We start from the raw sequence: 14,248 nt of genomic DNA, 5'->3' as shown, positions 1-14,248 counted from the left end.
ATGTGGCCTCCAGTGTGTGTCTTTAAAGCAAAAAATCTCCCTGACAAGATTTACAGCCAGAGCTGTTATTTTTTATTTCACTTCAGCTAAGGTGCCTCATTTTTATGCAGTTCCATTCTTGAAATTATATTACTGCTGTGAATTATCCTGTTAAGGGACTTGGGTTTGTGTATGCTTTGTGCACCATTACACAGGGGCTGTCTGTATTTACCTCTGGCACCAGACCGGGTCCACTGCTCAGAGCTAAACCGAGAGCTGTTTTTTCTCATCTCGGTTTTCTGACTAGCTGCTCCTAGAGGGTATTGAGAGGTGTACGAGAGTCACCTCACGCCACTTCACCTTTTTGTAGCTTACGTAGACAATGTGACAGAATGGGATGCAGTGGCTGAACACTTCAGTTGGTATTCATTCACCACAGTTTATACTTCTGTACTCTGGACATCTGAGTCAGTTACTCCCTTAAAATCAGTGAAAGGAGGGTGCTTTCAAGATGGAATTCGTTGCTTCGTTTTAGACTACCACACAAAGATGAGAGGAATCACTCATGAGAGGCATCAGTTCTCTCTATTAACTATAAAGAGAGCCTGGGATGACTAACTCAGGTGTAGCTGAGATGAATCACTCTCTAAATACTGAGTCCCTGCTCTACCCTCCATCATGCCATCAATTCAGCGTGTACAGAGCCAGCTGAAAAGCTGTGATTGACAGAGTTTCTCTGTTATATTTGCGTGTAGATGGATGACTTTATGCTTTCTTTAACATCTACATGTATCACCTACTCTGCCTACTGTAAAATGTACCTTGAGAATACTATGTCTATTGATTATTTTTTACCGAGTTTCTGAGGGGTTTATATACTATTGATCCTGATTTATGACCAGGTCACCCATGCTTATTTCTCTAGGACATTTCCATTTTGAAGAAGGCATTTTGCCTTAGTCTTAGCATCTGTTTTTCTATGTTGTCCTTAACTGGGGTTATTTCTGCACCACTTTTTGCACTTTTGTCTTTTGATGTTCTATCCCTGTTTGTAGCTTATGAGATTATTTTTACAGCATCGCTTCACAATATACCAAGTTGAACCACATGCTTTTCTGTACCTATTGGTTTCCCCATCTGAAGAATGCTCTGTAACTATTTTTTCGATTTAGTAGTGTCAGCAATCAGTTTGTCAACACTGGATCCCTCCTTTCTCTCTGTGCTCCATCAGTTCTAGAAGTTTTTTGAGTCCTTAATAAACTCTATTTTCTACAGCGTTTTCTCACTGATTCCTTGAGATTCTGCTTCTGTGCCTGCCTCACACATAGTCCTGGTCTTCATCCATCTACTCAGCAGCTTGAGCATTGCCTGCAGGCCAAAACGCTTAGTATGTTTCCAACAGGATCAACAAACATAAACAATTTTTAAATGTGTTCTGCAAGGAAAAATGACAGAGGAATGTCTGACAGTAGATAACTAGAGTTACAAAATTAAAAAAAAAAAATCAAAGGGGAAAAAGAACTAAAGGGATTAGAGAAATTGTTTAATTCATTAAGTTAATTTATGCTCCATGGGAGAAGAGCACATTTTTAGGACTTCCATAGAAGCTGAAAAGTCTGCTAAAATCTGACTATAATCTCTGCCTCACAGTCTTTCTTTCTTTATATATATATATACCTCTGTTTCAGGAAGTGGGAAAGGTGATTTTCAGTGTCACTAATGGTCATGGCACGATTACAAGTTTTCCTAGTGATCTTTTCTTGCTCCATGGTTAACACAGTTGCACCAATCATTCAAACTCATGCAACTTCAGCGAGGAATTTGATAATAAGCTCAGCACCTGCACCCATCTTATGTCTGCTTGGTCTAGAGCCTCCCCATCAACTTCCATACGTGGAATTGTTCTGAATAGTTCTACTGAATACAAATGAAAGGAGAAATCTAGCCTATGAAGTAAATTTCAACATATAATTGCTATTGAGCTACACCTTCTACCTTCTGAATTTGAGATCTTAATCTTGGACTGGATGTGACAAAAACTCTCAGAGCTACTGAGGAAGGAGATAAGTCAGTGAAAATGGCCACTGACTAGTCAATTTGATATCTCTGGTTTTGTCTGATTTGGACTGACCGGAGGCCTGATGAGCCATGACTTGAGATGATGTATTTTCATTAAGTTTTGTTTTGCACTTAAAGAGCAAGTGAGTAAGGAACCCTTCCCACTGGGTGCTGTGCAAATATATACCTTGCAAAATGTCAGCCCTTGCTCCAAAAATTTTACTTTTGGGGGATATCAAACATTTAAAGCAAACAATCAGATCAGGACTGAAAGGCTTTAAAATATATTTATAAAAATGCAAGATCTTTGGCCAGACTCAGAAAGAATTCACAATCGACTCCCCAGTTATTATCAGGTTTCAGGTTCAAGAGAAGGAAGTTCAGACAATCAGTCTGAAAAAGGAAAATAAAATTGCTTCACCTAGACTGATTTAACTTTCCCTCACCTATAACAGGAACTGGCACAAGTACAGAGGTTGAGAGCAAGCAAGATTGTTACAGAAACACTTGTCTGAGTACAGATGGAAATTCACAGCTCAACAAGGTAGGCGTGAGACCCATTGCACAGAAATGCGCTGGAAGAAGATTTAACTTTTCTTGTAAAAAACCAAACTATTTCTACTACTGAGAAGTGTAGAAATAGCAATAAATATATCAGGTACAGTGAAAGAAGAAAAGGCACTGTATCGGGGAGACAAACACTTCTTTAAAAGACAGCAAGGTATTGTACAGTTTGATTGCGTAATTCCTTAGTAGTATCCATGAATCCCCATTACTTTTTAATTTCATAAAGCCTTGCTCAATTCAAAAAGTTAGTGCACAGTTCTGCTCCAGCTGCCTGTTTCTCCAATGCTGGAGAAAAATTTAAAATTTTGCTTAGATCAGGGCAGAAGTTATTAGAAATGAAGGAACAAACACAGAGTATATTTAGCATTTCAGAAGATTCTTCAAGTTTGAAAACCTATGTAAGTTGTGAAGAAGAACAAGAATATTTCTCATTCACTTTTTGGTCAACTAGTTAATGGAGAGAAGTCACCTAAAGGTTTGAATGACCAAACAGTTAGATAAAATAAAAATGTTCATGTCTTAGAATAGGTACGTGTAAGTAAACTAAGAAATGCTGGAATTTATTCAGACTCTATATCTCTTCCTCTATTTTTATAACCCGCTTTCCAAAGGCACATCATCTTATTAATTATTGATGCTTCCCACTTAACATACAGTCCTTGAGCAAAAGATCTGAAAATGCTTCACACATTTACATCAATAGGGGTATTGAATCTTGCTTCCTGCAAAAAAGAGTCCCCTAGCCAGGCTTCAGTATAAACTTACTTCTTTCTAGTATTAGAGAGCTGACTGCTAGAATTTATAAGCCAATAAATTTCAAGTGTTGTCAAAAAGGAACAATATTACCACTATTTTGAAAAACTGTACTAAATCCACTGAATTTGTATCTGGTGCCGACTGGGAAATCAGTATTAAAAAAAAAAAACAAAACACCCAACCTTACAGACTCAAAAAGTTTCTATTAATTCACAGGAGGCAAGATGTTGTTTTCAGAAACTGCAGCCAACACACCTCAGTGCTACATGCCAGGTTTGTCTCCATGGGGATGGGGAAAGCAAAGGGAGATACAAGTAGGCTAATAAAAAAGAAGATAATGAGAAGAAAAACAGCTAGAGTAAACCCGAGCAAAAGATAAAGGCATGCAGACATAAACAAAGAGGAACTAGAGCAAGTGGAAAAGTGCTGAAGAGATGTCATATGAAAAGCAGGTCACCCCCACACCAGCAGATGGTGGCCTCTCCCAGCAGCTAGACAGAAAGTCCTGCCTCTGGGCAAGCCTGAGTTCTACGAGGCATGACAGAAAAACCACAAATATCTAAGTGACACCAAGATAACGAAAGATATGAAGTCCAAAGGGGATCACTAAATTTATTTTTGAAAAAAATGTCAAACTTTGTTTTGATTTTTCAGTGTGTATGCGGACACATTATATGCATGAGCACACATCCATAACACACACATCAATGTGCATGGGCATTTCTGGAAAGACATAGAAATGAGAGGAACAAATTAAAAAAAAAAAGTATATAGTGGTTAGTACCCATTCAACACTTCTTAACAGCTTTTGAGGCATGAGGTGATTGAAATGAATGAGTAAAGAATGTTCATTTGCATACTTTGGCATCGTATGAACTAAGAGACTTATTTTCCACCCAAAGCAGTCTCATGTAATAACATGTAAGGGTTTTGTGACAAGGACTGCTGCAGCACACCTGTCAGCCTACCATGAAATTCTTGTAGACGTTCAGAGAGTAGCACCTAACATCCGCTAGGAATACCACAGTTTGTCAGCCGGCATAAATCACATCTCCAACACTGCTGTGTCAATGATTAACATTATCCAAGCCCAGCCAAAAAGGTCAATACTTTCTTCACTATGTAACAAAGTGGACAATCATGTGAGCTTACTTCTGTACAAATGAAGACTGGCAGCAACAGTGAGACGACATTCAGAATTGCCTGTGCTTTTTCCGAACCTTTCTCCTTGACCCTTCTTTTTGAATTACCAGGTCACCTTGAAAACGAAGCATAGCTTTCCTGGATTGCTTGCCTCTCATATTTTTCCCCAGTCCAGTGACAGAACATTCAGTTTTCAACACACATGACACAAACTAAGAAGCTTCAGCTTCAGGTTTGTTAAGTAAGAAAGGGGAATGCTGTATTCTGACTGTCTGACAGCTATTTGGCTCAAAGCATCCTAATGTGATAGGTAAAATGTGAAATATGGGAACACTCATTTGTACCCAAATCCCAGTCCCACCAGCATTTCCCTGACACGAGCAAAAGGAATAACTGGTTGCAGAGTCAACATGCACAATGCAACAGCTATGGTTCCAACACAAGATCTGTGGAAAGAGAGCAAATCCTCAAGTTATGCCATGACAGTTGACTAAAACTTGAACTCAAAGACTTGCTTTGTCAGGAGGGTGGCAATACACCCTCCTTCGGCAGACTGGGCCATGACAGCCCTGGTGCTGTTCAACACCACACATATATAGGAGCTTTCAACAACAGTTTCAAGGAGGACAAAAATATTGATGTCAACAGGATACTGATGGGAGTTTACAGTTGAAATTGCCACTGGTCCTACTAAATGTTCATTTGTTTTTCTCCAAAAAGCAATCATAACTTTTAATGGCCCTCAAGCACTAACTTTTTCTTTCTCATTTACCCTACTAATTATTGTGTTATATTGTGTCATTGTTGGTGACAGTGAGAATGCTAATAATCAAATCTATTTAAAATGGACTCTCCCTGCTCAAAGCCATGGAACCGCCCAGTTAAATAGAAAAAGTCCACATTTCAAAAATTAAATCCTACCACACCTTTTCCAAACAGGACACCTTCCAGGGGCTTGTGAAATATACCTATAGGTGAATCATCTTTTAACATCACTGAAACAAGGGCCAAGAAGATTGCAGCCCAGACTGATTAAACTAGAAATATAGTGGGAACAAGAAACGTAGTTTCTTTGCAAAAGGTTTTTTTGTTTACTAGCTGAATGCCCATCCCTCAAAGACTTTTCACATTTAGGTCTGCATTCACCTGCGATGAATCATTTTTATTTTGGGTTATTCTATTGCTTGTTCTTCTGAACATTTCTTGGCAATCTGTGGACTTAAATTCACTATTGACCCGTTTTGTATGGAAAAATTGTAAAGGAATCTCTACTGAAAAATATCAAGTGATCCACAAATCCATACATATGGCTAGGCTAAGCGGTTCTGGAAATATATCCACGAATCATCTAATTTCTTGCTTTTGAAGGAGTTCGCTGAGTAGCATCATGGTCCATGTATACACCATAGATATCTTACAGATGACAGTATACAACCGGTGCAGTTGCTGCAGCCAGGTGCATGTCCCAGCTATTTGCTGGGCCTTGATCCCACTGACTCTGCAACCCACTCCCACACTTTTGGCTTCATGCAGAGACTGGACACGAGGACTGGATGGACACCACAAGGTGCCCCAGCAGGCCATTCAGTACGACTTGCCTAGGAAGCATGACTGTGGCCAGCATCAAAGGACATGTCTACAAGTAGCTCAGGTTCTGAGGACACACAGTCCTCTCACGGTACAAGACAGAAAACACCCACCCATTCAACCAGCTTATCAATGAAACTTCAGTTCTTTTTTTTTTTTCAATGAAAAAAGGATACAGAAGCTTTCCAGAGGTGACACAGCCAACATCTGCCAGGACACACCTTGATCTGGATAAATGCCAAATAAAATCTAGGGCAAGGATAAAAATCAAACATACATTAATAACACAAAAACTGAAAAATACCTGCTAAGCCTATCTCAGATACTTGAATAAGACTCTTTCAAACTGTACATTAAATTGTAAGATTGCTTTCAGTATTTTCAAGTATGTTTCCAACACAGCTGAAAAGCAGCCCTGGGATACTTAACAAGGATGACTAATATTCCTTCCATAAACTTACTGCCAAAGTCACATATTCAATGTATTTTATCCAAGTGTCTTAGGACAAAGTTGTAATCTTAAGGATCTAACTGGAAAGCAACACCCACATCTGAGGAAATACAGGGAGTCATCTATTTTGTCTTTAATACAGAAGTCCCACTAGCCAAAAGAAGAGTTCCTCACGGCAGCTAAAAGGATAAACTCCAACTTTTTGAAATGTTTCTCAAGTCTTGCAGTCTAAGATTTTGCTGATTTTGAAGATTTTGGTAGCAGAGGGCAGCACCGTTGCAGCCCTGGTAGGGAGCTGCCTATCTCCTCATGGCCTTCTGCCTTTCACACCGTGGAGCGCTGTGATTGCTGGTGCATCCTCCCCAGCACAGTTCTTCCTATGAACATTCCCCAGGTGTTAGCCGCTATCTGAAGACTCACCCTAAATTCAACAAGTAACCATTAAGGACACACAAATTTGAGTTTAAGCTGCCTCCTCAAACTCAACTGCCTACCCTAACACACTGTCCAGGGTGGTGGCTAGTGCACCACACGGTGATCTGATTAGGCATAAGGCCCTGCACAGTATTTTCACTTTTTTGCCATCTTGCCCCAACCTCAAGAAATGTTATTAGCTAAGACCAAATATGACACCTCATTTTGAACAAATTCTAAGGAACTGGGGTGGGGAGGGGAGGAACAGGGGTGGCTGCTAATTCAATACTTACAGAGCAGACAACTACAAAGATAAAAAGGCCTGAAACTTTTAGGAATTTTAGACAGCATCTGAAACGTAAGAAACATGTATTTACTATATGGCTAGTTTAAAACAAATCTTTCCTGTTCTCTTAATAGCTCTGACATTTCAGAAGCATCGTGGTCATCACTTAGGGATGATAATATGTCACCCAGTCAGAGTATGAACATCACTACAGGCGGTCAGCAGGGGTTTGGGAAGCCTCAGTGACTATAAGGGCCTCCTGCCCCAGATTTGCTGCCAGCTGGGTCTCATTGCACGGTAAGGAGTTTTTACCCCTCAGGCTGCAGCATGAGCTGGTGCTGGGACCTGGAGCCACTTTGCTGCTACGGCTGGCCCCCCACAGACCCAGAGTCCCATCAGCTCACCCTGCTCTCTCCCAGGGAGGCAGAGGAGCACTGCCACTGCAGGGAGGTGGCATGGCTGAGCAGAAAGCACAGCTTGTTGCATTGAGGGGTGTTGTGAATGACTTCCTCAAAACGGGACTTCTGATATGCATCCTGAAAGGTGTTGGGAAAAGACAGTTTGAAAACGAGAACAAGCTTTAAGAATTTCCCGGTTTTAATAGTGTCTCTAAACCAAATGTACTTCATGAGCATCTCTAGATAAACCAACTACAAAAATTAGGTTGGTTTTTTTCCAATAGCATGTCTGAGCCCTTTGAAGGAATGCCCCGTTCTGGAGATTTGATGCCATCAAATTTTCTGAAGTGTCAGAGCTTACTACTTCGACAGGTTAAGCAAGAATAACTCTAAATTAAAATGTGGATGTTGAAAATGAATGCTCTCAAGTAAGAAATCTTAAGATTTAACACTTTTAAATTACCATTTTTTTAATCTTACCATAAAAGGCAACTCTTAATTAATTATTTTCTTCTTGCCCATCAGTACATTACACGGATGTCTTAATTTACAGAACTCTTTCTGGTGATTTGCCTTTATTACATCTTTTTACTAATTGAAGGAATTGATGTTCTTATTCAATTTTTTTCAAAAAGTAAACATTCAAACATTGTTTTTCTGACAGAATGACAAAAGTAAGTTTGATTTAAGCCTGATGACAAGCTAAAAGGAAATCATTTCAAGTTACTAGGATAATTAGTTGAGAAGTGAACAGTGCAATAAATAATAGCTGCATTGTCAGGTGCTATAGAACAAAATATTATATCAGAGTTGCCTGAAAAGAGTCAGAAATAATTTTTAATCAGAGTGGAAATAAGACCCTAAATCAAGTTCATTGACTGAAAACAGCATGAGTAACTGGAGACCCATTTTTTAAAAACATTGTTTTCCAAAGATCCCTTCCTTTTTAGAATTTTCCAAACAGGCAAAAAAAAAAACCCAACAGCTAATAAAAATATGTTGCCACAGACAAACTGGTACAAAGGCGTTACAATGGCCTATGAAATACAAGTGATATTGACTTTACGCACATTTTGCTTGGTATAAAAATCTACAAAAGGGAGAGGAAGAGGGGAAGCCAGCTGGGTGGCTTCTTCCAGAAATGCCAGGTAGCCCTACTCTAAGGAAAAACAAGGTAGCAGAGAGGGGGAAGAGGAAAATAAGGGCTTGAAAAGAGAGGAATAACAACAAAAGTCATTATCAGCACCTCACAACTGATAACTTCTTTTGGTATTGCGTGATTTATGGAAAACACTTAGTGCCAGCTCAGTCATGTATCCTCTGTCCTACTTGTATATCCTCACCATTTCCACATTACAGATCTATTTCAGTATTTTTGAGAATTTGTTATGGTATGAATTATTAAAGCCCAGTCCAGACTGGTTTCATTTTAATGTACTTGATATCTTCTGTTTCCACTTCCAAATTATCATTTCTAATAATAGTAATTCAAACTTTTATTGAAACAAGAAACAGCAATAACTTGATTTTAAGACATAAGAAAAATCAAAATGCATGAATTACACCTTTATAAACTCATTCACTTGTCTGTAAACAACAGAAACTCATCTAAAGGAGCTGGCAAGATATAATAAAAAAGGTTTTGTAAATGGCTATTTTACTAAATGTGGAATTTAGAAGGCTCTTTTCCTCCCGTCTGCTTGTTTTCATGGCATTTTGTGTCAGGGAAGCAGCGCTGTTAACAGCTTACAGTTGAGAAGTGATCAGCCTTTGACTCGCCCATGGTTTGCAATCTGTCTCTTCCTACAGCGCTAATCTGGCACAGCGATGCAAGTACAAACCCTGTGCCAAATCCGGTGCTGATACATGCCTCCGGCGCAATCCTATTTGACTTCAGTTGGAAATGCACGAAGTATAAATCTATGAAGGATTTCACCCCCTGTTCTAAACCAAATGATTTTTAGTCTGATCTGCATGTGGTGTTGGGCAGTTTAGCTCCATTTATTATCTCAGAGGAGTTATGCTGATTTACGACAGCCAAGGAGCTGGCCCCATACGTACAACCCGCACTATAGCAATGAAAATATTAAATATTTCGCGGGAAGTGCTGCCAGAGAAATGCGCTGCTCCCCAGATTATAAACCTACACAGAACTGGAAACAATTGATTCTACACTCCCGCTCGATGCCTTTGTTCCGTCAAATACCAGGCAAAGCTACTGCGAGTGTGAAGAAAGACGCCTGCCAAACTTCTTCACATCTGCTCATATTGCACTAATTGCAGCCATTGAAATTCTCCTGCTCCATTTGTTCGGCAGCAGTGCAGGAGAGTGGCACGCCACACAATACCGTGTGCACAATGAAAGGAGGGAAACAATTGTGAAGTGATGAGCTAAGACAGCGTACAGATTGGGAAAAGATGCACGGAAATCTCATTGGAAAGACTCCGTGGATCAACACAGAGATGAGGACATGCAGTGCTGGGCTCCAAGCAAATCTGCAGAGCAGAGGCCAAACCAAGCCAGTATAAAGTGGTGAAATTCTGGAAGGGCCAGAGAGAATTCGTATCCAAGATTAAAGGGTTTGCTAGTTAAATCACTGGCAGAAATATCCTGAGAAAATTTGAACTTAAGCTCTTATCGCATTGGTATCTTTTAATATATTAACAGATTCAATTTCCTCCATGCCTAAATGAGGTAAAGGACTACTTTGAGGTAAAGAGTGAAATATATTAATGTACTTAAAGATATAAAAATGCTTAGTTAGATTTGGCATTGTGTATGTGAAAAGCTACTATAATGACTACAGAAAGACCATGTTAGATACATATTTTAATTAAAGTGAAGTACTTCATAAAAGCAACAAAACGCTGAAGAATGAAGCTGTGCAATCAACCAAGGGGCCTTTAAGAAATGGTTTCAAAGAAATGCTAAGAGCAATATAGAAAGTATTTATTAACAAATTTAGAATAGGTGCCATGAATGATGCTTGTAAGAACAAGGGGCTACTGATCATTAGGTAGAGGCTGTAATCCATTTCACCAGGGTTTATTTATAAACTATCAATGGTGAAATATGGCCTAAATATGGAGTGTCATTTTATTCATTTGCAAAAACCAAATCATTTTCTAGACATCTATACTTAAAAACAAATTCCCACAGAAATAAATAGATAAATAAATAAATAAATTATTGAATTCAGACCTCATCTTTGATAAACTGAACTTGACATGAAGGTTGTCCAAGATTTCATATTTCTCAGAAACAGATCTGGACAAGCTCGTCATTTCACTTCCCAGCTGAAACCTCTGCTCAAAATCTGCAGAGCTGTTGTCCCATGAATCATCATCTGTGGTAAAATCTGGATTATGAAGAGCCATGCACCGCAACCTGTCACACATTTTCAGTAAACATAATAAGACAAAACAGTGGTTATTTCAATAGACAGTAGATGCAACTGACCTTGCATATCCTTAGGTTCACTGTGAGAGATTTTAATGGAAAAATTAATAGAAGGAGATTTACTCAGTACAGACTGAGTTCCCCTTGGTGACACAGCGAGGTAGGCTGGGGAGCAAAAACAAAGACCCCATGACATTTAGGTGCACCTGGGAGAACCAGCTCTCTGAGGCACCAGGCAGATGTGCCTCAGTATTTGGTGTGTAAACCCCCTGCAAGGACCCTGCCAATAGTTCTGCTGCATCTTCCAGTGCTCTTGATGTAACATCACATGGAGCAAATGAGAGCACACGACCTGCAGTTGCCTATCCTTAGGGCTCTCTAATCACCCTGACCTCAGACCTTACATCCTTCCCTTCCCCATTTGCAGCCCCTTCTTTCCACTCAAGCTACTCCAGACTTATTCTCTGCTCGCAGCCCCTGCCATTCACTTTATTTCCCAGCAGGTTTGGTGTCAGGATATAAGAAAGAAGCATGCACAATTAAATAGAAGATAGCTTGGAAAAAAAAATATTTCGAGTAAAATGAAAGTAACTCACCCATTTTCCTCTGAGGAACCCTTCAGTAGTGGTGTCTTCTCTGTAAAGTCAGTGGTTTTTGACCTTGAGCTGAATAATTTGGAAAAATTGAAGTGATATCTTTGGAGAGGAAAAAAAAAAAAAAACAGTAAGTCTGCAGTACAATCGATTCACCGCAGGTCCACAGAATATTTTGCTACAAGTGCATCTAACTAGTTAAATAATCTTTAAGAATGGAGTTCACATAAATTAAGGTTTTAATTAAGTTTGAACTAGTCATAGTAGTTACTTCTTTATAGTCATGGGGGACTCTACTGCATAAAATAAGATAAATTTATCTTATCCTTAAAGCAGCATCTAAAATAGTCAGTTAAATTCCTTCTGAATGCCAGAAGAGCAATAGACACCTAATTCATACTCACATGCTTATATTGTAGACACCTAAATGTACAGTGGAACAACTACACTGTAATATTAGTGAGGCAAAATTCTGAAGGTAAATAGTTACATATATTCATAGAAGTTCACATTAATCCACTCCATAAAACATAATTTCTGTTATATCAAAATATATTAGGATAATTTCTGTCCTGTAAATATCACTTGAGACATGGATCACCAGAAGTCTACTAAACTCTACAACAACCTCAGCACCCCTCGTGTGTTAGGGAAGAAAGCTTTATCTGAAGTACAAGTACTTCATTCCTGCTGCACAATCCCTTCCAAACAGTTTCTGTCAAGTCTGGTGCTGCAGATAATTAGCAGAGAGTGAGCTGCCTCTTGCCATATTGCAGCTTAGCATTGCTAAGAAGCCTTTTGCTAAAATATAAATCCCAAAGCTTAAGAAACAGCTGAAGAGAATCAAGCACAATCACAGGGGTCTAGCTTTGGGTCAGGCTTCTAGCAGAGATTAAATAATTGAGCCATTTTAGAGCACTTTCCAAGACCTGGCTCTTCCAGAGACATTTCCCATCAAAACCACCATTACTCAGACTCACTCAGATTTATTCCATTCAAAACTGCAGTCACCCACTACCAGAAAGTCCTGCAGAAATCTATAGTCCTACAGTCAATATGCAGATCTCGTTACTCCCAGAGACACCTAGAGGAAACCTAAAATGTCTTCTGCTATTGATGGACTGCAGGGGGAAAGAAATTATAAAATCATGAACAACCAAATAAATATACAAATGTGACGGGTCATTCAATCTTCTAAATAGTCAAAAAAAAAAAAAGATCTGTGTATTTAACTTTATAACACAATGGAAGAGTGGAATTTCTTGCAATTCATAAAGGTATGCATGAACTCAGACTTTGCAAAATTAGAACCTCCAGTTAATGCTTCAGCTTTCTTGTTTAGTACTGTTATCATTCAGAAGTCATGCGAGGTGTGGAGCAACTGGATATGATTATGTCAGCCCTGAGTGGCCACAATGCTCATTCAGACTCTGCTGTAAGCACCGCATTTGCAGTCTCAACAGAAGAGAAAGAATGAGTTAGAGGGACTGAATTATCCGGTACCTCAGGTCAGATGTTGGGCAGATTACAATTCAGGTGCTACACTGAACCTTGACAGTTCATCTGTGAAGAGATGATTGCATACTCTGAAGCTATCGAAGTGCTTCCTTTTTTAAATAGGAGAATATCAGTCACACAACAAGTTTAAGTGTAGAAATTCTGGTATTTTGAAGCAAGTGTTATTCTAATCTTATAATAGCCTTAGGCATAAAAGATTACTTGGAGCTTTTACAAAATGGAATCCATAAGGATAGCAAAAACACTAGCAGGACTTTAAATGTGTGTTCACTGAGCACTACTGATATGCTCCTGGCTAATCCCAGCATACCACTACATTCAAAGTTTGCATCCAAAAGTGACAATTTTAATAAAAAATCTGATGGTGGACCTTGAACTCATACATTCAGAAATTTAAATCACACAAAGACCGATTATCTGTTTCTGCTGTTAAACAAAATGATGACACTTGTTCCACAAAAAAGGCTCAAAATAATATATACTATATGCTGTTCTGATCTAACCTCACATTGTGCACACCATTAGCCTTTCCACAATTACTTTTCTTCTTTTCCTCCTAGGACATGTGCAAAATCTGAGATTAGTAACCAGAAAACTTTCTGCAAAGACTTCCATTTTCTTCTAATTGTTAGAGGCTGATACCAACACTGCTTTGTGTTCTGTAGGCACACATATATCTACTGACAAACCCCCCCACCTCATCAGGTCTTCACCACTACTATGAGTGAGCGACCAGTCTGCAAAGAGTGCTGAAGGGCAAAGAAATCGTAGCAATGGCAACCAGAAAGAGAGGATAAAAGTTTGGTGGAAGGTGGTTTAAATGATAGAACCTGAAGTGAGGGATCCAGAAGGCTAGTTAAAGACATCACCTTCACTTTCTTTTTGCACATTTGTTATCCTCACTTGCTGGTATAGGTCTTGCCACTTTTAAATGGAATTGTAGAGCTTCATAGATTGCCAAGAATGGCCAATACAGTCAAAATGGAAAAGGTCTTCAGATAAAGTGAAAACAATTAGTACATGACAACATCAATTTGCAGAGAGTAAAAACACACAGACAAGAATAAGCAGCAGGAAACAGCCAGGCTTGACAAAACA

General features: G+C 39.1%; 1 protein-coding gene across 1 annotated transcript in view; it reads right to left on the bottom strand.

Annotated features, from left to right (window-relative positions):
• OCA2 (OCA2 melanosomal transmembrane protein) overlaps window positions 1-14,248 on the bottom strand; it is a 173,212-nt gene that overhangs the window by 139,186 nt on the left and 19,778 nt on the right. The window contains exons 2-5 of the mRNA XM_074608185.1: window positions 11,636-11,734; window positions 10,842-11,027; window positions 7,249-7,306; window positions 6,267-6,339 (exon numbers count right to left, since the gene is read on the bottom strand). Of these exons, the coding sequence (XP_074464286.1) occupies window positions 6,267-6,339; window positions 7,249-7,306; window positions 10,842-11,027; window positions 11,636-11,734 (416 nt within the window). The remainder of the gene's footprint in view (window positions 1-6,266; window positions 6,340-7,248; window positions 7,307-10,841; window positions 11,028-11,635; window positions 11,735-14,248) is intronic.

The sequence above is a fragment of the Larus michahellis genome, chromosome 1 (genome assembly GCF_964199755.1).
Source record: "Larus michahellis chromosome 1, bLarMic1.1, whole genome shotgun sequence".
Lineage (NCBI taxonomy): Eukaryota > Metazoa > Chordata > Aves > Charadriiformes > Laridae > Larus > Larus michahellis.
This window is presented reverse-complemented; position numbering and strand designations above follow the sequence as displayed.